The 22,693-nt window shown below is 43.1% G+C and overlaps 2 protein-coding genes across 3 annotated transcripts; both read right to left on the reverse strand.

The window, feature by feature from the left end:
• Positions 1 to 122: 122 nt before the first annotated feature.
• On the reverse strand, positions 123 to 13,026 carry LOC139387152 (uncharacterized). 2 transcript variants are annotated; one of them, XM_071133188.1, is made up of 10 exons: positions 12,785 to 13,026; positions 11,191 to 11,248; positions 8,993 to 9,154; positions 6,630 to 6,827; positions 3,679 to 3,870; positions 3,469 to 3,555; positions 3,214 to 3,346; positions 3,062 to 3,109; positions 1,318 to 2,954; positions 123 to 1,008 (listed from the first exon to the last, which is right to left on the reverse strand). In XM_071133188.1, exons 1-10 carry the CDS (start codon positions 12,844 to 12,846, stop codon positions 943 to 945), a joined length of 2,643 nt encoding a protein of 880 aa, XP_070989289.1. In that variant the 5' UTR covers positions 12,847 to 13,026; the 3' UTR covers positions 123 to 942. The 2 variants fall into 2 exon arrangements, with proteins under 2 accessions (XP_070989289.1, XP_070989288.1); XM_071133187.1 differs by having other exon boundaries at positions 3,214 to 3,349.
• A 531-nt stretch (positions 13,027 to 13,557) lies between these two features.
• Positions 13,558 to 17,493, reverse strand: LOC139387153 (calreticulin-like). Its single transcript, XM_071133190.1, has 9 exons — positions 17,286 to 17,493; positions 16,813 to 16,914; positions 16,368 to 16,571; positions 16,144 to 16,238; positions 15,845 to 16,054; positions 15,490 to 15,603; positions 15,163 to 15,306; positions 14,852 to 14,944; positions 13,558 to 14,601 (listed from the first exon to the last, which is right to left on the reverse strand). The coding sequence occupies exons 1-9, from the start codon at positions 17,362 to 17,364 to the stop codon at positions 14,392 to 14,394; spliced, it is 1,251 nt and encodes a 416-aa protein (XP_070989291.1). The 5' UTR covers positions 17,365 to 17,493; the 3' UTR covers positions 13,558 to 14,391.
• Between the last annotated feature and the right edge of the window lie 5,200 nt (positions 17,494 to 22,693).

A 22,693-nucleotide genomic window follows, 5' to 3' on the forward strand; every position in this document is an offset into this window, starting at 1 on the left:
GGCGTGTTATATTGGCAGTACCAGCACGCAAAAATGGGAGTTCATTTTGTAACGCTATGGATATTTGCACACTGGATGAACGGTTCATTTACAGTAGTATGTGTGAAAGATTAGCCACTCACTCACTTTGTAATCCCCTAAATTGATCTATGTATTACTGGCCCAGGGGGTCTGAGAAAGTACATACCGATGTATATACGTGTAGTTGTTCAACGTTTGGCCATATTATATAGTCAACCAGGAGTGGGCAAATCCGGTTGTGGAAGGTCCAAGGGGTGTTAAACTGTTATGTAACAATTTGTATTGGCCACAGTTGGCTTTTCTTATTATCAGTTGACTAATAAAATGTAACACAAAACTGCTCAGACCCTGCATTCTACCAACCTGGTTTTCTCACCTCCCTCAAAAGTAATCCGTTGTATTTGCAGACGGCTCAACTACAAACTATTCACTCCATCCTTTTCCCTATCCCTTGGCACCTCATATACTGTATATCGGATAATGGATGGAGGGTTGTAGAGTTTCAAGATAAACAAGGATAATAAATCCTTTGGTTTTCATGCAATTCAAACTCGAGGTCTTAGGGATGTGGAATTGTTTGTTCTCACCTCCGAGAACCTACTGCATCTGGACCCAGATTCAATACTGTATTGCAACTTTAACAGGGTGTAGAACAAACCAAGGCTGTATAACTGCAACGCAACCATCAGCAATTAATAACTCAAATTAGATTCATCAAATTATGATTTTCAATTAACATATCAATCACATTCAAATCAATGCAAAGTTGCAACCCTCGACTAGGGGTCAAGGTGAATCATGCCAGCTTGGAGAAAAGAGACTCATTCCCGCCTTTGCTTCATATCCTTCCATCTACTTCCCCATTGTTGTACTGTACTGCAGAGTCATGGTCACACTGGTGTCTTCTTTCCAGGGAATGGTTCATTTGTCCAGGCTGTGTGTGCTGTGTTTGACTGGGCCAAAGGACAAGGATTCCCTGGAGTTGGTCTGCGAGGCAAGAATACAAATGATAGTTAAAGTTACTGTCACTGGATCGTAAACAGTAAAATATTCACACACACACACACACACATCCATGCTTGCCCACAAACCCACAGCTACACACGCCCTCTTAACAGTACACCACATACACAACTATACATTAAACACACACACACACACATCCATGCTTGCCCACAAACCCACAGCTACACACGCTCTTTTACAGTACACCACATACACAACTATACATTAAACACACACACACACATCCAGAACACACGTGCCCACAGAGTGTCAAACAGAAGAGCCACTGACCTTAACAGTCGTCCAGTCAGAAACGGTGTCTACAGACTCAGAGTGGGCGGTGTCTCTCACTCTGAATTCTAAGTTGTCTGGACCAGCAGGGTTTCCCTGTCTAGGCTCACAGTGGTAGAGGTCAGTGGCGACTTCAGGGTTATCACTATAACTACTTCTTCCAAACACAAGGTCCAGGTCCAGTAGATTGCTTCCTGCTGCCATAGTTTGTACTGTTCCTAATGGGTCAGACGCTGTAGGATTGTTACAGTCTGACTCAGCAACACTGTTGGCTCTGCTGAGATCCAGACCAAGGAGATCCATTGTTGCAGTATTACTGGGTTCTGAACTATAGGGGTCCATTGAAGCTGTGTTACTGAAATCGAAGCTAAAGGAGTCCCTTTTGTTTGTGTTATTGTTGTCTTCAAGGTTTGTATCATCGCCGCTGTGTAAGTCGACGATAGCTTGGTTGTCAGTCTCAAAACTTAAGAGTTTGAAACCATAGGGGTCAAATGTGTCTCGGTCAGTGGCATGAGATGTATGTCCAAACCCGTAAGGGTCGAACACGTCTTGGTTCTCAGATTGAGCAATAGGCTCAAATTCGTAAGGATCAAATGAGGCTTGGTTGTCAGCTTCTTCATCGCTGAGTTCAGCGGCAAAAGGATCTAAGATCTCTTCGCTGTGGTGTTCGGGGCTGAGTTTAAATCCATAGTTGTACGAAGTTTGACTACTGGGCTCATAGTTGGGCTCGTAGTTCAGCTCAAAACTGTTGTTGCCGAAGCTGAATTTACTGTTGTGTTCAGCTGAGCTGGTAAGAGGGTCCATCCCGATAGCACTGTCCAACTCTGAATCAGCAGAGCGGTTGGAAGAACCTAGATCACAGCCTTCAGCTTTGGGAGTGTCTGGCTCTTCCACAAGGTCCGCTGACGCTCCCCCTTTGAGGCGTCTAGGTGGACGGACCGGGCGGGTGGGTACAGGAGGGCTGGGTTCAGGAAGGTCGCATCCACCTGTTCCGGCAGGTTCTGAGTCACAAGCCTGAATCCCAACAGGGTAGCTGGGTTCCACGGAGTCATACCCAGGTGGCACCAGGTCAAAGTCAACTGGAATAGATCCAAGAGTGATGTCAATCTCTTCTATGTCGGAAGGAGGGGATACTGCGTTGATGTCAAACTCGTATCCATTGGGGTCGGATTCGGTGGAGAAGTTGGGTCCAGCAGCCCAGGTGTTGGCCCTGGATGCTTGACTGAAGGGTTCGCGCCCAGAAGCTACGCCGGGTTCTTCTGCGTCATCTAATTCAGTTTCCAAGGAACAAGTTTGAGCTGTGTAGATGGGCTTGAAACCCAAGCGTTCGGTCATGATCAAGGTTTGGGGCTCAACGAAGGAGAGTTCAACAGCGTCCGTGTGAACAGTGTCCAGATCCTCCCTGCTGTAACTGATTTCTATGTCGCTGGATTCGTCCTCGTCGGGGAACTCGGACTCGAAGCACTGGGTGCCGGTGGAGGCTTTGTTCTCAGCGCAGGAGAGGCTGTTGTCTGTCTCGTCGTTAGATCCAAGTTCCAGGCGGGTATCCGGATCAGTGGAGGGATAGGGCTCCTCTGTCCCCTCTGGAAAGAGGATGTCTGCAGCGAAGGGGTCTGTGCCTTTGAACGGGTCATCATCTACGATAAAGGATCAGTCGCAAACAGAATTAGAGCCCTGGATAATGCTATAGCGTATAATTATAATCAATCAGATTGTCAAAGTTTTAGATATGAACTTCACTCACCAGATTGATCCGTTTTGGCAAAGAGGTCGTCATCTTTGAAAAGGTAATCTGCAAAAAGAAAAGAATCATCATCATCATCACCACCATTATCATCATCATCATCGCCACCATTATCATCATAATCAAATCATATGGAACAGATAGATACTCACCTTCAGATTCACAGTGAATGAAGGGGTCGGGGTGGTAGAAGTCGAGCTCTTCGACTGCTATGCTACTGGTGGATCGTGTTTGGGAAATCTTTTCTTCGTCCTCCACTTTCTCTTCCTTTTCTCCCTTATCCATCTGCTAGAGAGGTATAGGTTAAACATTTCTCACAGTTTAAGGGAGTTTTCCTCATACATCCAGTCTCTTCAAATGAGTTTTGGGTTACAGTACATTACACTGAGGTAATACGGTAGCCATACCTTTGGTGTGCTTGGTGTAGTTGTCTCCTCCTCTTCTTGTGTATCAGCCAATCCGTTCTTAGCGCGAGCCGCACACCCAAGGTTTGCCTGTGAAAAGAGAGAATAGGCAACTCATTTCAAAGCACGTATGACCCATAATTCAAGCTATCCCAAGTTTTATGGGTTTGATGGACATCATGTAAGATTTAAACACTTTTGTATGAAACATACCAGGATTTCAGCATAGACAGGCAGTGATTGGCTCCTGCCCCATGACCTGGCTGGTACAGCGGGGACGTCAAGATTTCCGTCCTCTGTCCTGAGGCTGATGGGGGATGTGTCGATTGGCTCCACCTGCTGGTGGTCTGGCAGTGTTGCATCTCCCGTCCGCTCCCCACTAAGTATACTGAGCGTCTGCTCCTCCTAGTCCACAGCAGTCATCAACAAAAGCAATTATTTATCATATATATAGATTACCCGTCAAAAGTTTGGACACACCTATTCATTTAAGGGTTTTTCTTTATTTTTACTATTTCCTACATTGTAGAATAATAGTGAAGACATCACAACTATGAAATAATACATATGGAATCATGTAGTAACCAAAATAGTATATTAGAGATTCTTCAAAGTAGCCACCCTTTTCCTTGATGACAGCTTTGCACACTCTTGGCATTCTCTCAACCAGTTTCATGAGGTAGTTACCTGGAATGCATTTCAATGCCTTGTTAAAAGTTAATTTGTGGAATTTCTTTCCTTCTTAATGCATTTGAGCCAATCAGTTGTGTTGTTTCTTCAAGTGCAGTCGCAAAAACCGTCAAGCGCTATGATGAAACTGGCTTTCATGAGCACCGCCATCGGAAAGGAAGACCCAGAGTTACCTCTAACTCGAAGAGGAGCCCAAATAAATGCTTCACAGAGTTCAAGTAACATCAACATAAAGTGTTCAGAAGAGACTGCGTGAATCAGGCCTTCATGGTCAAATTAATGCAAAGAAATCACTACTAAAGGACACCAATAAGAAGACTTGCTTGGGCCAAGAAACATGAGCAATGGATTAGACCGGTGGAAATCTGTCCTTTGGTTCGAACCACCGTGTCTTTGTGAGACGCAGAGTAGGTTAACGGATGATCTCCGCATGTGTGGTTCCCACCATGAAGCATGTAGGAGGTGGTGTGATGGTGCTTCACTGGTGACAGTGATTTATTTAGAATTCAAGGCATACTTAACCAGCATGGCTACCACAGCATTCTGCAGCGATACGCCATCCCATCTGGTTTGCGCTTCGTGGGACTATCATTTGTTTTTCAACAGGACAATGACCCAACACACCTCCGGGCTGTGTAAGGGCTATTTGACCAAGAAGGAGAGTGATGGAGTGCTGCATCAGATGACCTGGCCTCCACAATCACCCAAGCTCAACCCAATTAAGATGGTTTAGGATGACCGCAGATTGAAGGAAATGCAGCCAACAAGTGCTCAGCATATGTGGGAACTCCTTCAAGACTGTTGGAAAAGCATTCCAGGTGAAGCTGGTTGAGAGAATGCCAAGCGTGTGCAAATCTGTCATCAAGGCAAAGTGTGGCTCCTTTGAAGAATCACAAATATAAAATATATTTTATTTGTTTAACACTTTTTTGGTTTCTACATGATTCCATATGTGTTATTGCATAGTTTTGATGTCTTCACTATTATTCTACAATGTAGAAAATACTAAAAATAAAGAAAAACCCTTGAATGAGTAGGTGTGTCCAAACTTTGACTGGTATTGTACATCTTAGAGAAGTCTATGTGTCACGTCCTGACCTTAGTTACTTTTTTATGTCTCTATTTTAGTTTGGTCAGGGTGTGAGTTGGGGTGGGCATTCTATGTTTGTTCTGTGTGTTATAGTTCTATGTGTTTGGCCTGGTATGGTTCCCAATCAGAGGCAGCTGTCAATCATTGTCTCTGATTGAGAACCACACGTAGGTGTTTGTGGGTAGTTGTTTTCTGTGTCTGTGTTTTCACCATACAGAACTGTTTCGATTTTCATTTCTTTCCCTCACTTTGTTATTTTGTATTTTTCGTTTTCTGATATAATAAATTATCATGGACACTTACAACGCTGCATTTTGGTCCGATCCTTCCTACTCCTCATCAGACGTAGAAGAAGTTTGTTACACTATGCATGTGTTAGCTTTGCCCAGAACAGTAAGAGAGGCCTTATGCTCCACTTGGCACGGTAAAGACCAAGTAAGTAAGTGGTTGGGCTTGAGTGCTAGGCACATGGCTATTCAAAGACCTTGTGCTTGTCTTTATCTAATAAAGTAGACCTTTTGAACTCTCCCTGAATCAATGACTGTTATCTACTTAAAGATTATGTCTGGTACATCATCAGCAAACAAAAGAAACCCAGCTGATATTAAATATCGGTCTACTACAGCTTGAAGGCTTTTTCTCATGAGACAGAATGATTAAAAGGAACAAAAATCAACATGGAGGATCAATAACACGCACAACCAGCGACCAGCCTCTTCACTCTCCAGTCCTGTGACAACACAGATCAATACACTGGGGGGCATGATGAAGGCTACATACACATGAATCACCTGTCAGCAGGGGACTGAAATAACAATGAATCCCCACCCCCTGCCGGTCTGACTGAACTGCTTTATATTAGTATTCTCATGTAACAGAGGTGGTTTGGAGTACCTTCGCCTGTGACCTGAAGCTTTAGCTCAGCGGGCTAACACAGAGGAGACTTGGGTTTCAACCTCAGTCGGTCACACCCACATATACTGTAGCCTGATACCATATTCTTATATTCGCTCTGCATCCTGGCATTCTAGGAAACCCTAGAGGCTATCTTACTTCAAGGGTTCCAGTTACCACATGAGGAGAATAGCAGGAGACACAGTGGCAGGAAAAATCAGAGGCCATGGTCCAATTCTCTTAATGGGCTTTACAAGCTCGACTACTCTCCCTTGTGACCATAGCCCAGGGCTTGTTCGCTGTCTTTTGTGGCCACTGACCCTTTTGATGACTGCAGGACTGGATCAATGAACTCATGAAAGACTACCCTATTGTAATGCTGTCATCAATCCAATCCTTCCATAGCAGGTATTTTTGGAAGGACAATGAGTTCATAACCAGAGTGGGATATATTTGGAAGGGATGGGTCTTCAACTAAAGACACATCCACCTGTAAAATCTCCTCATATGATTGGCTGATGGACTCCTCCAGAGGGATGGTGCGTTCGCCCGCCTCCTCTACCTTCCCCTGGGCCCGTCTGACCTCCATTTTCAGCTGTTTGAGTTTCCTCCTTGCCCGGGCCAGCTCCCGCTCATACTCCTCCACCTTCGTTTCCCTGGCCACCTCCTCTGCCTGCAGGGAAAGAATCTGTAAGGAGGGAAGAAGTGGGACAGAGAAGGAGAGGAGCAGAGTCAGAGGGAGATGACGTGGGAGCCACGAAAGGGTAGCAATAATAACATGGATGAATATCATCTTTATTCATTTGAAGATTGGAGAATAGGTTTGAACTGACCACAAACCAACTAAGGACTGGATTCAATCTGTAGTGCTGAAGACAAGCTTTGTGATGTGATTGTAATTTAAAGGCAATGTTTACGCCTTTCCCGAGATTGCATTCACTAACAATTGAAACCTTCCATTTCAACTGCCCTACAAAGCTAATCTTCAGCGCTATGCATTGAATCCAGCTCCAAATCGTCTATGGTTGGTAGAGGTCTTTGTTGTTCAGTGTCCTTGCCAATAGAGCACAGATGAATATATGGAATAAACTTTCACTGATACAAATTACCATTCACTCATAAAAACAGTGCTTGTTATGTTTTATTCAGTAAAAGGCTGATTCAGACAGGTGTGGCTCCCTTGCACGCACTGAATTTTTTAAAATTTAACCACTGAAAACCCGCCCACTTGTTGGCCAACGGATTTTCTCGTTGAGTTTCATTCAATAGGGTTTTCAGTAAATTAATCTTAAACCATCCCTTTAAATACTGTGTTCCTTTAATAGGAATTTTCGACAGGCTCACTAGAATCGAGTGAACGAGTTCAGAATATTAGGGATCAATGAAAGAAAGCCATCTAAATATATGCATATTCATCTCCTTTTCAGCACCAATTGGTAGATTGAAAAATACTCTGATCTTCTAGATTATTCAGGTTAGGAAAGTCTTTATGAATCATGCAAAAACCGGGATGGAGAGCCTTTGCACAAAAAATACACTACATGACTCGTCGAACATCTTATTCCAAAATCATGGGCATTAATATGGAGTTGGTCCCCAATTTGCTGCTACAACAGCCTCCACTCTTCTGGGAAGCCTTTTCACTTGATGTTGGAACATTGCTGAGGGGACTTTCTTTCATTCAGCCACAAGAACATTAGTGAGGTCGGGCTCGCGGTCTACGTTCCAATTAATCTCAAAGGTGTTCGATGGGTTTGAGGTCAGGGCTCTGTGCAGACCAGTCAAGTTCTTCCACACCGATCTCAACAAACCATTTCTGTATGGACCTGCTTTCCCCAACCTTTTGCCACAAAGTTGTAAGCACAGAATTGTCTAGAATGTCATTGTATGCGTTAAGATTTCCCTGCACTGCAACTAAGGGGCCTAGCCCAAACCATGAAAAACAGCCCCAGACCATTATTCCTCCTCCACCAAACTTTACACTTGGGGAAGGTAGAGTTCTCCTGACATTTGTCAAACCCAGATTCGTCCGTCAGACTGCCAGATGGTGAAGCATGATTCATCACTCCAGAGATGCTGTGCAGATGCTCAGCCATGGAAACCCATTTAATGAAGCTCCTGACGAACAGTTCTTGTGCTGACATTGCTTCCAGAGGCAGTTTTGAACTCTGTAGTGAGTGTTGCAACCGAGGACAGGCGATTTTTACGTGCTACACACTTCAGCACTCGGAAATCCCATTCTGTGAGCTTGCTCCTAGACAATAACAGCGCTTACAGTTGACCAGGGCAGCTCTAGCAGAGCAGACATTTGGCAATACTCAGTTTTTCAATCCATGAAAAATTGGAAGGTGAGAAAAGGGTACAATATGGGTTGAACATATATAAATCTATACCTATCTACAAATCTACCTTCGCTCATCATGGAACTGTGATGACAACAGTCCAGTCGTCGTGAACCGTGCAAACTGCTACATATGGTCTGCGTTCCATAAGGATACAAATAGGCTACATGTCCCAAATTATTGCACAACTTAGAACGTTCACGTCATATGATCCACTATTGCTAGCGACCCTCGGGAACAACCACACAGATGTGACAGATGAAAGAAAGGTAAACTAATAATAGACTTACACTAGTAAACTTACACTAGTAATGGGATGATGTAAAATGTAGGCTACAAATTGAAGGCAACTAACACTAACTCGGTGGCATGTTTAAGTTCAAGGTCAGAATACGTGTAGAGAGAAAAGTGCATGAAAAGGGAATTAAATTCAATTTACATGTGTGCAACTTAAGTCTGAATTCCCCCCTAACAGCAGCCATAGCAGCTGTTATCTCTGTGTGTGTCTCACCTGCTGGCTCTCTTGGACGCACTCCAGCCTGGTCAGTTTGAGCTGGTCCTCCAGCTCCATCCTGTGCTGCTCCAGCTTCTCCAGGGTCTCCTCCAGCTCCCGGCGGTCTCCCCGCTGCTCCTCCAGCTCAATGCCCTCCTGCTGCACGGCATCCTGCAGGTCCTGGTGGGTTGGAACACACAGGCAGGTGGAGGGAGGGATGGATGGAGGAGTGGAGAGATGAAGAGAGGGAAAGATGGAGGGACAGCAGGGGCGGATGGAGCAGAGCGAGAATGGAGGGGTGGAAAGAATGGAAGGACACGTGAACAGATTCAAAGAAAGCAGGACCAGATAGAGAAGGAATGGGAAGAGAGTGTGAGAGAGAAAGAAACAAGGGGCAGATGGAGGGGTGGGAAAGATGGAGTGACAGTAGGAGCAGATGGAGTAGAGGCAGCAGTGACAGAGAGAGCAGGGAAGGGAGAGAGAGAGAGATCAGTGGTTACTGAAAATTGGAGGAGATAGAGGCTAGAGACAGACAGCTACTCAAAGTCCCTTTCACTGCAGAAATAAGGCTTTACGTGGAGTGATGCTTTTCCATGAATTTTACACAGCAGTATCCAACCTGATCTCCATTCTAAAAAGAGGAATGATTTGAAATCTAACTGACTGTAGGGAAAACTGCCAAGAAAGAGGGGGATGGGCAGAAATAGAAAGGGAAGTGGGAAGGAGTGGAGAAGAGAGAGAGAGAGAGAGAGAGAGAGAGAGAGAGAGAGAGAAACAGAGAGAGAGAGATGGAGAAACAGAGAGAGAGAGATGGAGAGAGAGAGAGGTACACTAGTGCGAGAGGTGTTATGAATGACAGACAATGTGCTGTACTAACGCAGATAAATGGCACTTTCAACCCTTTCAACTGCTGGATTCTGTTTTTAGCTGGAAAGTCTAAAGAGCATTATAGTGAGCGAAGTAAAGCAAAGTAAAGAGAGAAATAAAATCTTGCTGTAGTGACTCAGACCTGCATAAACCACGAGAGAGCTGTTTCACTCAAGCTCAATATGCACAGCTCATCCTGACAGTTGGCTATTGTCTGGAAAGGATTCCAGCCTTTCTGCTCAAGGTCCTAAAAGATGTCACTAGGGGATCAAGTTGTGATATTTTGGGGAATCATCCCAGATAGCAAGCTGACACGGACAATTTTAGGCCAACTTGCAATCTTGCTAAACAAATCGGACGTTTTCCCAACGTCAAGTTGCTACCTTGGATGGAGGGGCACTTAATAATTCACTTGAGTAACCTTCATAACGCTACAATGCATCTATCATGCATCTACTACCATTTATGCACAAAGTAGTTAATTCTGCACTGTGACATTGTAGCTATTTGACAGCATGAAAACACAGGGGATCAGGGCCTGTATTCCCAAAGACCTGATCCTAGATCAGCACTCCCTTTAGAATACAAGCCCAGTAGCATAGACATTTGCAACAATAATCTTTTAATAATACCACTAGCTGAGAGACAGGAAATCAGTTTTGGGTGAGATCATGTCGAGGCCACCTCTCGGTAGTCAAAGAGATGCTGTTGCCGGGGGATACAGAACTCCATCCCAGGTTGTTGCCGGGTTACAAAAATAGAATCTCACACAGTGGCATCTCGACAGGTAACGGTGCACGGGAAATGTTCACAGTGTACTGTAGTTGAAATAATGACAGTATTTCCTATGATGCTGGGATGGGCATTCCTATGACGCTGAAGGACACCAGTAGACACGATCTGTGTTCTCATGACCAGATGGTCCTCTGTAAATGCAGAGCTCGCCTGCTCTAAAAGAAAGGCGCGATAGAGAAAAGCATTTGTAGATATGTCAAAGGGAATCTGGTTATTTAAGCCTAGCGATTCCCTAAAGGATTACTAATACCTGTACTTTAATCTGTGCACGCCTTCCTCAATCTTCACACACAGAACAACATGACAACACAGAATCCTGTCAGCCAAGAGACCTGCTCCATACAGTACTGCATACTCATGTAAGGTGCCATTAGAAACCCTGCACATTCTGATCAGGCTCGCACATAACACATGCACCTTACTGTAGGCAGTGAAACATGAGAACGCACACAGATGCGCACACAGATGTGCACACTCAGACGCGCGCTCACACACACGCACGCACACACGCGCGCGCACACTGTAGGAATGTAATAGGAAACGTGTGGCCTTACTCTGATTTCTCCAGTCTTCCGAGCAACACACTCGTCCTGTTCCACAAAGTCCTTGTCCCTGGGGGACCAGCAGAGAAGACAGGAATGTTTAAGGAGGGATGAAATTGATGCTGCACCTAACCATCCCCCCTTACCTTCATCTCCACCTCCTCCTCCCCCTTCTCCCTTCCCTTCTTCCCCAGCCTCCATCCCCACTCCATCCATTCTCATTAGTCTGTCAATCAAACAGACGGTGCATATGGAAACTGAGGCCGGCTGTTTGTGGGTTGTGTGTATGTATGGGCACCAGGCAATAAAAGAGGGAGGGGAGAAGGGGAGACAGGGAGTGAGAATGTACCAACTAAGCTTGTGCAGAGGGGTTGCATGTAGATGGAGAATGAGTCAGAGATGGAGGGGGGGGGGGTGAGAGAAGAGGGAGAGGACAGGAAAAGAGATGGGCAGTCATATTTCCAGGGTAGCCCATAAAAAGGTTATCCATCCATGACAGGGGAATTAACTACATCCCCCTCCGGCTATCTTCCTCCTCTCATACTATCATTCTCCTCCCCCTATCGTCCCCCTCTCATACTATGATTCTCCTCCCTTCACCTCCCCTCTCAAAACACTACCATTATCCCCCCATACCTGATTCAGCACCGTGAAGGGTTAACAAAAGTGCCATTCCTCAAGAACATGCTGTCAAACCACAGTATGAGAGGCATTACTTGTTCATTAACCATTTCCATGATTCCGAATGTATCTAACAAAGCTAAGTTAATATCACAGTACTGTGTTACATTGTATTGTCCCTGTTGTCTCTCTATGCAAATTACTGTTTGCTCCAACCTGCAGAGGAATGGGCTAAACCCAGAGAAAATCTCAGGGCTCAGAGGGCCCTAAATTAAAACAGCCTCGTTTGAGAATGACTGTAATATCAATATGACTGCAGTTTCAATGCAACACTATATGTCAAGGGAGGCCTCATCTGAAGACTCTTACCTACCTACTATTGTAGAATACAGTACTTTAATAAACATTTGCACCAGTAAATGTTGTACTGCACCGTTTGTTCTTCAATAAATACCATATAGTATACAAATGATCATTTTAAATAGCAATGGAAAATGAATGAGTGTACAGGTGAATGTAAAAGGCTATTTCTTATACTGAATAGGAAATAGCCCAATCTGCTATATAGGCAGATTTGTGAAATTATTTCCTTAAATATTTTTGGGGAGATGATCAAGAATTCCATTTTAGAATTGTATTAATTACAATCAGTTGAAAATGAACCAATTAACCAATTGCTGTCTGTCTGTCTAAAATAGGCTATATTTTATTGTTGGTGCATGTCCATGAATATAATGTATTGCATTCATGGACCAGCTGTTACTACGATCAATGAGAAGATATTAAACATTCCCCGCTTTAGTGCCTCATACTGGTCATTCATTAAAAAAAGCATCTCTTCAAAACAGGATTGTTGAAATTGCATAGGGTAAACCGTTAACCTTAAACATGACCTCGCTCTATTGTGGATGATAGGTCAATGTAGAAAAGGAGATTATTGTCAACTAAGCATTTCCTTATCCATTATCGTTATCCCAGTACCAACCTCTCACTGCACGGGGCCCGTTGCCTTGGCGTCCGCAAGCAATCCAGCAGAAAACGCATCATCTCTGCGGTACTCGTTCTCCCATCGCATCGCCAGGTACCCGACTAGAGCTTGGCTGCGGTCCCGTGCACAGCGTGGGATCCCAAAGCGATTATCAGAGGTTTTGATATTTCGGTTATTTACCTAGAAATAACCATGCTCCACTCTGTTTGGAGTAAACTGGCGCTTCTGGTCAATTTTACAATTTCTCATGGCTTCTTCCGACTCCATTCTTGAGCCTTTCATCACGTGGGAGGTTCGACCCTTGATACCAACCGAGTTCAGAGGCGTCCAAACACCATTAGCGTTGTTTACATTGTCATTGTGCTACGTTACATAAGTTATAAAGCCCTTATCTATTTGTAACATGCTATTCTGCTGACGCAAATGTGCAGGACGGCAGATAAGGCTCCAAAAAGCTACATTGGACCTAGAGACAGAGGATGCTGACTGCTGGTGATAAAAAAAAATATTCACTTTGGAGAGACCGTAGCTGCAATAGGAAATTAAACTGCGTACTTGTCACTTTCTACTCTAAATAGCAAGACAATAACTAGAACTATTTTCTAGAGATGTTATGAAAGACTGTCAGTGTTTGTGATTAATTCTGCTCTGTAGAAAAATGCCTAGTAGCATCCATATGGTGCTATTTAATTTGTTTGACTTCTAATTGCCCGTAAATATGAATAATATAGTGTGATGGTGATTTTTAACAAAGGCACACAATACACATGTCAAATCCAAACAGCTCTCTTTTTTATTACTGTACAGTATTTTTGCACAACAATCTCTGTAATCATAATTTCCCAAATAAGGTAACAAATATCTACAAAAACAATTAAGGGGAGAACAAATGCACTATGCTACATTAGGAAGTATGAGGTTAGTGTTTGAGAGACAAAAATGTGATGATTTGGCTACAGTAGTCCTTGGCTGAATGCCAGTGGAATATAAGAGGTTGATGACTGAATTTGTCTAGGTGAGGTTACAGATGCCACTTCTAAATTCTACCTAATATTATGTATTCCAGTGTGTGACTGAATTTAGAAAGCAAATGGAAATGGAACGAATGGGAAACTATCGCTATGCATGTGAATAACAAGTAGAATTCACATTGTGTACACAACCACCCAATGTGAATTAAGTATACAAAACAAACAAGCACCATTGAATTAGACTTCATCTGTAATATTTGGTGGAACAACAGACTATAAAAGCATACTTACAAGAAATAGGTTATATTAAGTCGAGCCTGTAAGAAAAAGCACAGTAAAAACATTTGCCAGTAGATTACCAAATCTGAATTATTATTTGATAGAATAACAAAAAGTGTCCGTTTTTTATTCATTAGGGGATAAACTAGCAAGTTAAAATCCAATAAATTAATATAAAAAAAATGAAATAAAAAAATGGCACAGATTTTGCAGTAAATGACTCCTTCACCTCCCCTTCTCTCAACATTATTACTTTGAGGACTGACTGACTGGATGGATGGTAAAGTGAAATGATGAATAATCTCTCCCCAGGCTCAAAGAACGAAGTCACCCCTATGAGAAAGTCAAAGTCCTCTAAAGTTCATCCTTTATAGAATCTGTTGCCTCCTCTTCGTCCTGTGCTCCAGTCTCCTCTTCTTCCTCTTCATGCTCCAACTCTTCCTCTTCTTCCTCCTCATCTTCTTCAGGCTCATCTTTTGTCTCCTCTTTCCTCGCCATCTCTTCTGCCTCCAGTTTCTTCCTCTCCTTCTCCTCCTGGGACTCCTTCATCTTTTTCTCTGGATCCTACAGAACATGAAACAGAGGCAGCCTTTTTAACAAACTGCAGGAATTAGCATTTTTACAGTTTGTAGTGTGCTGGTAGGCAACGTTACAAATATGTCTTCGTAAGGATCTGAAAGGAAACTAGTCGATTTATTCAGACAAAGCATCCTGGAACAAATTGCAAGGGAACGGGTTGTGGGTGGGCGACTCGAGAGAGAGAGACACCAGTGTGGATATGTAAGTGTGAACCTGAGAGGTGAGTGCCACTGACCTTAGTCTGACCCCAGGTCTCATTGCCGACTTCTTCTGCCAGCGTAGCATCATCTGTGATCAGGAAGTTATCGAAGATGGTCCCAGATTTCACCTGTGACGGCAATGAATAAGTCTGAATTACTTCAAACATTTCAGGGCAAAAAGACTCAGGGATGCGTTTCCTTTTCTCTTTTCAATTAAATTAAAATATAGAGGGCTTTTAAAAAGAATGATTCCCAAACTGAATCCTTTTCAATTCGATTCCACTCTTTATTATTCATTATCAATAACTAAAGTATTAAAAAGACTGAATAAGGGCCTCCACAGTACCTGCCACAGATCCAGGCCAATGACTCCTATGCTGTCAAATCTGTAGATCTCAGAGTCTGCACTGTAGTCTGGATTGTCAATCTCAGGATGCAACCATTTGCCCTTGTAGTCAGGGTTATCGATCCTGCGGGGTTTCCATTCACCCTGAGAAAGCAAACAAATCAATCAAACAGCTGCTCATATAATTGAAGCAGTAATCCAAAGCACAGGGAAAGCTACTGTCACATTGTCTGTGTCCTTGTCTAATATTATGAGTAATAAAATGTGCTCCTGCCATATGTGTAGAGCCAGGAAAACACCCCAGTTATGAAGTGTTTGACTGCTTGCCTTATAGTCAGGGTTGGAGACCATGGGTGGCTCCCATTCACCGTCCATCTCATCATCCCAATCCTCCGGCTGCTTAGCGTCAGGGTCAGCAATGTTCTCGGGCCTATCCCAGTCCTGACAAATAACAGAATCATGAACTAATCATTAATAAAAACTACATTAATGAAAGACATATTACTCATAAAATATTGACTAGATGGATTGCTTTTGAATCAGAATAGCTGGCTAGATGCCTGGTCTGCCAGTCGGTTTCTGCCGTTGTCCTGCCCGCACAATAATGTGGCTAGCTAGCGTAGCATTGTTGAATGCAGAAACAGCCATGGGTCCAGGTGGGCTAGGTGTCCATCTAACCCACCTCTGGTTTCTTATCATCTGGGTCCTCCATCCTCTCCCTCTCATCCCAGTCGTCTGGTTTCACAGCCTCGGGGTCCTTGACCTTTTTAGGGGGCAGAATGTCCCAGTCCTCCTCCAGACTTCCAGACTCCACCTTCTTGTTGTCAATCTTCACCTCATACATGTTGTCAGGGTTCAGGATCAGAGTGTACAAATGGGTGTACTCGTCATCCTGCCAAACAAAGACAATTGATTTGGATTCCTCCCAATGAGGATATAAAATATTGAAAAGGCCTGATTTGGGATATAGGCTTACTGTACCTTGCATCTGATATCCTTTCTGATGAGGTGATTCTTGCCCTTGTAGTTGATAATGACATGAACTTTCTTTGTGGCTGGGCCACAGATGTCTGGACCTGGAGAAAAACACTATGATTAGCAATACAAAATAAATATAAGACCTGAACAATTTCTCTGAATGTTGAATGTGTGACAAGGGAGGAACTGGTTCTCAATCAAATCTCATTGTTCCTGATGAACTTTACCGAACATAATGTTGTAGTTAGAGTCTCCATGCATGTCTGCCTGGTCGAGGTCAGCGGGGAATAGCTTGATGTAGCCTCCCCCGCAGTCAATGTTCTGCTCGTGCTTGACAGTGAACTGGATCACCAGGGTCTTGCCCTGGTTGCTGAAGGGCTCAAAGCGAGCAGAAGAAGAGTAGAAGTGGGCATCCTGGCTGGTCTGGAGACCTGGGGGAAATAAGATATGTTTTGGACTTTTTCCATCTTCAGAGTTGTCCCCTGCTCCACACAAGAGCAGACATGTGTAGGACTGACATTCTCAAAACAATGCTGGGGTCATAAAACCAGATATTTCATCACACGGAGAGTCATAACCTCAGAGGGATAAAATAAGCCTCTAGCGTGTAAGAGAAAATACATTCAAGGTTCTTTATTCTACTGCATGAAGTCTAAGGTCCGTGACATCTACCTTTGTCTTTCTCTGCGTCTCCATAAAATTTCCCAGCAGTCAGGACAAATTTCCCATAGTCCGACCTATGGCTGGATTCAACCCAACGGGTATTCCAAGCATCTGACAGAAGAAAAAAATACATTGTTAGAAGCAAATATTAGCAGCTAAGTCAACCATGTATATTGGCATGGTTGAATAAAACCAATTTAGCGAACGGTTCATACAAGATTTAGGGTTCGCTTGATCCGTTAGCTATCAATTTGTTTAGCTAGATAACTGGCTACCGTGATAGTTAGCCGGCTATCATTTTTTTGCAGTCAGTGAGGCTAAATATACGTGCATTATCGCGTCTCACAAAGCATAGCTAGCTATTATTGTTTCGTGGTTAGATAGCTCACTGATATTAAGATGCTAGCTGTAAAATGTTAGGTCAGCTAGCTATTAGGTTAGTTGGCAATAGCTGCAGCCCGCATGAAATGAATGGAACTTGCCGTCTTCAAACTGCTCTCGAAAATACACCGATGGTTCAGCACTGGCTAGTGCAATCATCAATAGCACCGACACTAGCATGTTGTAGTTTTCTAATTATTTGGATTTAGCAAAACAATATCAAATGAAAGATCTGACCACCCTGCTCCCCGAAACATGCACAGGTTCCCCCAGTCTGTCCGACCAATCCCCGTCTACTCGGAACAAATGTCCTTATTTCATTGGCTGACAGGGAAATAAACGACCTTGGATGCTGTGGTACATCTGGTACTGTGGCCGCTTTTACCGTAAACCTCAGAAAGGATGAACCACATTGGAGATGTTACATTCCAAGAAAACTACTGCCAACGATTAAAGAATTGCTGAACAAATATTGCACATAGGTTAAGTGTTACTGCTAATCGAGAACAAAATTCTGCACCCACCGCTCCTGAGTCAAATCATGATCAGCAGCAAACTATACACTGAACAAAAATATAAACGCAACAATTCACAGTTAAGGAGGTGCACCCGATTAGCCACCAACCAATGTGGAAAAATCTTACCAATCACACCATTCATATGGTATCCCACACGCCACATGTGTGGTACGCGTTACCTTTGAATAGTGATTCAGAACCATACATTAAACTGTGTGACACGCGACTCTTTCAAAGGTGATTTTGGACATTTTCAACTAAGACTATTAATTGTTCGGTAAATTGTCTTTTCTCACCAGTAGCAGCGTAGAGCAAGCGTGTTAGCTGCCCCAGCAACTGGCATTACTAAGCTTCCATTTGCTCTCTTGGCAACATGGGTAAGGGGTTGGTATGTGTTTATTATAGGTTAATTTTTTGCAACGAAAACGAGAGTTTCTATTGCACAGATTCACGTACTGGTGGGGTGTTACGGCGGACTCTAACCCAAAATGTGTGTTGCTGCCCTAATCAGGCTTCTTCAATTTGCCCGGCAGGTGGTTTTATTTGGCCCCCCAAGTTTTCTGAGAAAAAAAATATATATATATATATATATATATATATATATATATATATATATATATATATATATATATATATAAAACAATCTTGTTGGACATAAGACTAAAAACACCAGGAAGTCAGCTCCCAATTGATTTTAATTGTGGAAAACTGTTCCAAAATAATCCCAAGCATAATAGACACGTGATCGTGTACAAATAATAAATCATAATTGACTGGATTTATATAGCACTTTTCTATCAACTGAGACACTCAAAGCGCATTACATAGTAGGGGGAAACTCACCTCATCCACCATCAATGTGTAGTACCCGACCATTTTTGTGCCATAACGCTCGCCATACATCAGGTGGAGAGGTGAGGAGTGATATATGCCAATTAGGAATGAGGTGGATGATTAGGTGGCCATGACAGAATGTGACCAGGTTGGGAATTTAGCCATGACACAGAGGTGAACACCCCTACTCTTACAATAAGCGCCATGGATTTTGAAAGACCACAGAGAGTCAGGACACCTGTTTTAACATCCCATCCGAAAGACGGCAGGACAATGTTACCAAATGTAATCAAGGTTTGAAATTATTCTTTTTTTTTTTGTCAAATATTATATATGTTTAGGCTTCTTGAAGTCAATTTGCAATCTACAAATATTTATATTATGTTCTGGCCCACTGTCTGCTCAAGAAAAAATTGGCCCACGGCTGAATCTAGTTGATGATCCTTGTCCTAAATGTTGCACAATCCTTGTCAAATTATTTGTGAAACATCAGAGATATGGTGAATACCTTTTGAAAGTGGACAGGGATTTACTGGTTTCTTGCCTTCCTTGAGTTTGATCAATTATATGCATTTTATCTGATTCTTCATAACTGTCTTTGTTTCAGAATTGTGCAACGATGCCCACATTTGGGAAAACAAAAATCTTTATCCTGGGCAAGGAAATTCCATTGAGAGGCAAGGCTCTGAGACCAAAGAGGCACATTGTCCCTCAGTGCTGCACCTCCGGCTCGGAACCTCCTCAGGCCCAAAGAGAGGAGCAGCGGTAGGACCATAGTCCAGCTACAAGTAATACCCAGACCCAGTGCTCAGAGGAGGAAAGGGGAAACAGTGGCTGCATGGAGAGAAATGCAGCTGCACAACATTCTTGTGGAGAACATGTAAAATCCATCTGCTTTGTTTTTTTTTTTACATAGGCAGGTCAGTTAAGAACAAAGTCTTATTTGCAATGACAGCCTAGGAACAACATATTTTTACCTTGTCAGCTCGTGGATTCGATCTTGCAACCTTTCGGTTACTAGTCCAACACTCTAACCACTAGGCTACCTGCCGTCCATGTGTGGGATTCAGCCAGAGATAATATGGCGGTGCACTGACTGTGGGGCTGAGACAATATTTTGCTCTGACTGTGTGGTGGCCACCCATAAAGACAAACACATTGTGCACCACCTGGAGATCTGGCAGGTAATTCTCATCGATAATGTTTCATTATGTGTCCAATTGACAAAGAAACGAATTTCTCAAACATAAGTTAAGTGAAATGGTCAGTGTCTGAGGCCTTCACAGAGGTTTATCCCACGAAGGATCACAGTCATCACATTAAAAACAAGCATTTGTACTATTTGCAGTGGCACTTAAACTGATCAACTAAATGTACTTGCTCTCTGTCTCTATCTGATACATATTTCCACCCACAACTTACTTATTTTCACCAGGTCATGTTTTTCTGCCATGGCCAAATCATTGAAACCCAGCCCAAACTCTTAACCAATACTCTTCCTCTTAAGGATGGTCCATTTAAAAGGACCCACCATTTGCTTTTGAATGGCACTGGAAGCAGAGAGATGGCCATAAGTGCTCACTCTACCACAGTAAACTTCTGAGGGTATTTCATGACTTTGGTAAGTAATAAAGCAGTTTTTTGTTGTAATATCTTATACAGTAAACAAAACATTTTCAACTTCATCTCTACATAACCTTTTTTTAAAGTTTTTTTGAAAATGTTATTAGGCGAGTAGGTCAAGGCAATTGTGTTTGCATTTTCAAATGATATATACTGAGTATATGAAACATTAATACCTGCTCTTTCCATGACATAGACTGACCGGGTGAATCCCGGTGAAATATATGATCCCTTTGTTGATGTCACTTGTTCCTAATGTTTGGTTTACTCAGTGAATACCCCTTGATTATGGCTTGTGCTTAATTGTTGTAGCGTAAATGTGTTATGATATCATCAATAGAACAATAAGAAACTATTACTGGATATAGCCAATGGGATAGTTGTTGTCATGGGAGACGTATAACTAATTAAACCCCTTTACAACTTGGAGGACATGGGTTGTGCAGATAAAAGTGAACAAGACAGTTTCAGTAAGTTATTGCCCTCAAATCATTGAAGGAGAACCTAAAACCTCAGTTTTGAGTTACAGCAGCTGACAATCTGCAGCGGATGTTTATTTTAATCCAGAGTGCACCCATCAACTCAGTGGCCTTGGGGTTAGTGTCGGCCCTGAGATGAGAAGGTTGGGTTCGAACCCCAGGTCAGTCAAAAGACTCTAAAAAGCTTGACCGACTGCATCTCTGTTTGGCATTCCGCATTAAGTAGATGGATTCGGGGTAAGGCATTGTGATAGACAAGCATCCTGTCCAAGGGGTATACTTGTATATCAAGTAGCCTCGCACTACTGAAACAGGAGATAAGCTTCTGTCCTATCGGCTGTCATTTCTGGGACAAGGCTAAATATAGTGCATCCAGAGGTAATGTTATTTTGCATACATTTTTCACCAAACCTGAATTTCTTAAGCTTGTTGGTTGTGTTTACTGTGTGAAATGCAAAGTGTACTACGTTGTTGACCCCCGAATGATGGTGAAACGGAATTCCTGACTGTGGATCGTGCCGTTACGCATCACAGATATGTCAAGGAAAACTATTTTATATTTGCATTGGAAATGTGTAGTTTTTGCTCCATTCTTTTTAATGGAGCTTTTCATGACTAACTCTTGTTTTTCTTTCAGGCAGAGTGCATGATGTGCGAGTAGAGATCTGCCAGTGTGAGCCGGAAGCAGTGTCATTGGTCAGGTACATGAGCCAGAAGCAGTGTCATTGGTCAGGTACATGAGCCACAAGCAGGTTCATTGGTCAGGTGCATGCTCTGGCCTTGCACACCCCGCCAGCCTCAGACTGCAGTGGTCTGCTCACTACTCAAGCAGATAACCAGCCTGCAGCTTGAGAGTGGTGTTACACTCAGGGCCATGTGCCTGTCATTACGTTCTCCTCATAGGACAGTAAGTAATCTCTTTAATAATCTGACTCTATTACCATGTCTTCTTTGCCTGCAAAAGTTCATAACCAAATTCCTGTTTTGATAAACGTATGTGTCACAGAAACCATGTGCTACTTGTATGTGAATATGCCTTTGCTGTCTGTGTTGATGGCCTACTCTGATGGAATGCAGTAATGAATCAGAGTGCCTCTTAGTGACTCTGTTCATTCATTTCAGGGAAGAGACTTGTATACTGCCCTGACAAATGAGGCCTCTGAGGAGTTCCGACATGGTTCCGTATGGCCCCAGAAGCTGCCGATGGAACCCAGTGCCCGCTCTGTCCCAAGGTTTGTTGTATTATTTTGGGCCTATTCAATATCACCCCCAAAAAAACACATCAGAGCATAAGATACCAATTGTGATCTCGCCCTCTTTTATAAACATAAATCATCTATTAGAAACATCTGTTCAATTTTTTTTGTCAAACAATTGTACAGACAGCAGCATACCACCCTGCATCCCACTGCTGATTTGCTTCTGAAGTTAAGCAGGGTTGGTTCTGGTCGGTCCCTAGATGAGAGACCTGATGCTGCTGGAAGTGGTGTTGGAGGACCAGTAGAAGGCACTCTTTCATCTGGTCTAAAAAAAAATATCCCAAATCCCCCAGGGCAGTGATTGCCCTGCGAAGGGTGCTGTCTTTCGGATGGGATGTTAAACGGGTGTCCTGACTCTGTGTTTACTAAAGATCCCATGGCACTTATCGTAAGAGTTGGGGTGTTAACCCTGGTGTCCTGGCTAAATTCCCAATCTGGCCCTCATACCAATCACGGTCACCTAATCATCCCCAGTTTACAATTGGCTCATTCATCTCCCCTGTAACTATTCCCTAGGTCATTGCTGTAAATGACAATGTGTTCTCAGACAACTTACTTGTTAAAATTAAAACGAACAGACTTCTAGTCTTTAATTTTAAGCAGCAGCTACTCTTCCTGGGGTCCAAAAACGATAAAGTTGTATCCAATTATATTTGACATCTCTTTACAGGACAATGGTCTGCCCTTTTTGGTTTGCCTAGAAAAAAGTAGTCTGGATCAAGTTATGAGCCACCAAAACATGGGGAAAAGTACTTTGCAAACCAAGCTGATGTGGATCTATTCATTTGTGAACCCA

Source organism: Oncorhynchus clarkii, chromosome 28, assembly GCF_045791955.1.
Source record: "Oncorhynchus clarkii lewisi isolate Uvic-CL-2024 chromosome 28, UVic_Ocla_1.0, whole genome shotgun sequence".
In the NCBI taxonomy this organism is placed as follows: domain Eukaryota; kingdom Metazoa; phylum Chordata; class Actinopteri; order Salmoniformes; family Salmonidae; genus Oncorhynchus; species Oncorhynchus clarkii.

Coding starts and splice junctions, on each gene's coding strand:
- LOC139387152 (XM_071133187.1), bottom strand. CDS start 12,846: ATGATGCGTTTTCTGCTGGATTGCTTGCGGACGCCAAGGCAACGGGCC. Junction 9,155..11,190: donor GGAAGACTGGAGAAATCAGA/GTAAGGCCACAC, acceptor CCAACCCACCAG/GACCTGCAGGATGCCGTGCA. Junction 3,556..3,678: donor CTGTCTATGCTGAAATCCTG/GTATGTTTCATA, acceptor CTCTTTTCACAG/GCAAACCTTGGGTGTGCGGC.
- LOC139387153 (XM_071133190.1), bottom strand. CDS start 17,364: ATGCTAGTGTCGGTGCTATTGATGATTGCACTAGCCAGTGCTGAACCA. Junction 16,055..16,143: donor GAAAGGATATCAGATGCAAG/GTACAGTAAGCC, acceptor TTTGTTTGGCAG/GATGACGAGTACACCCATTT. Junction 14,602..14,851: donor AGACCTGGGGTCAGACTAAG/GTCAGTGGCACT, acceptor CATGTTCTGTAG/GATCCAGAGAAAAAGATGAA.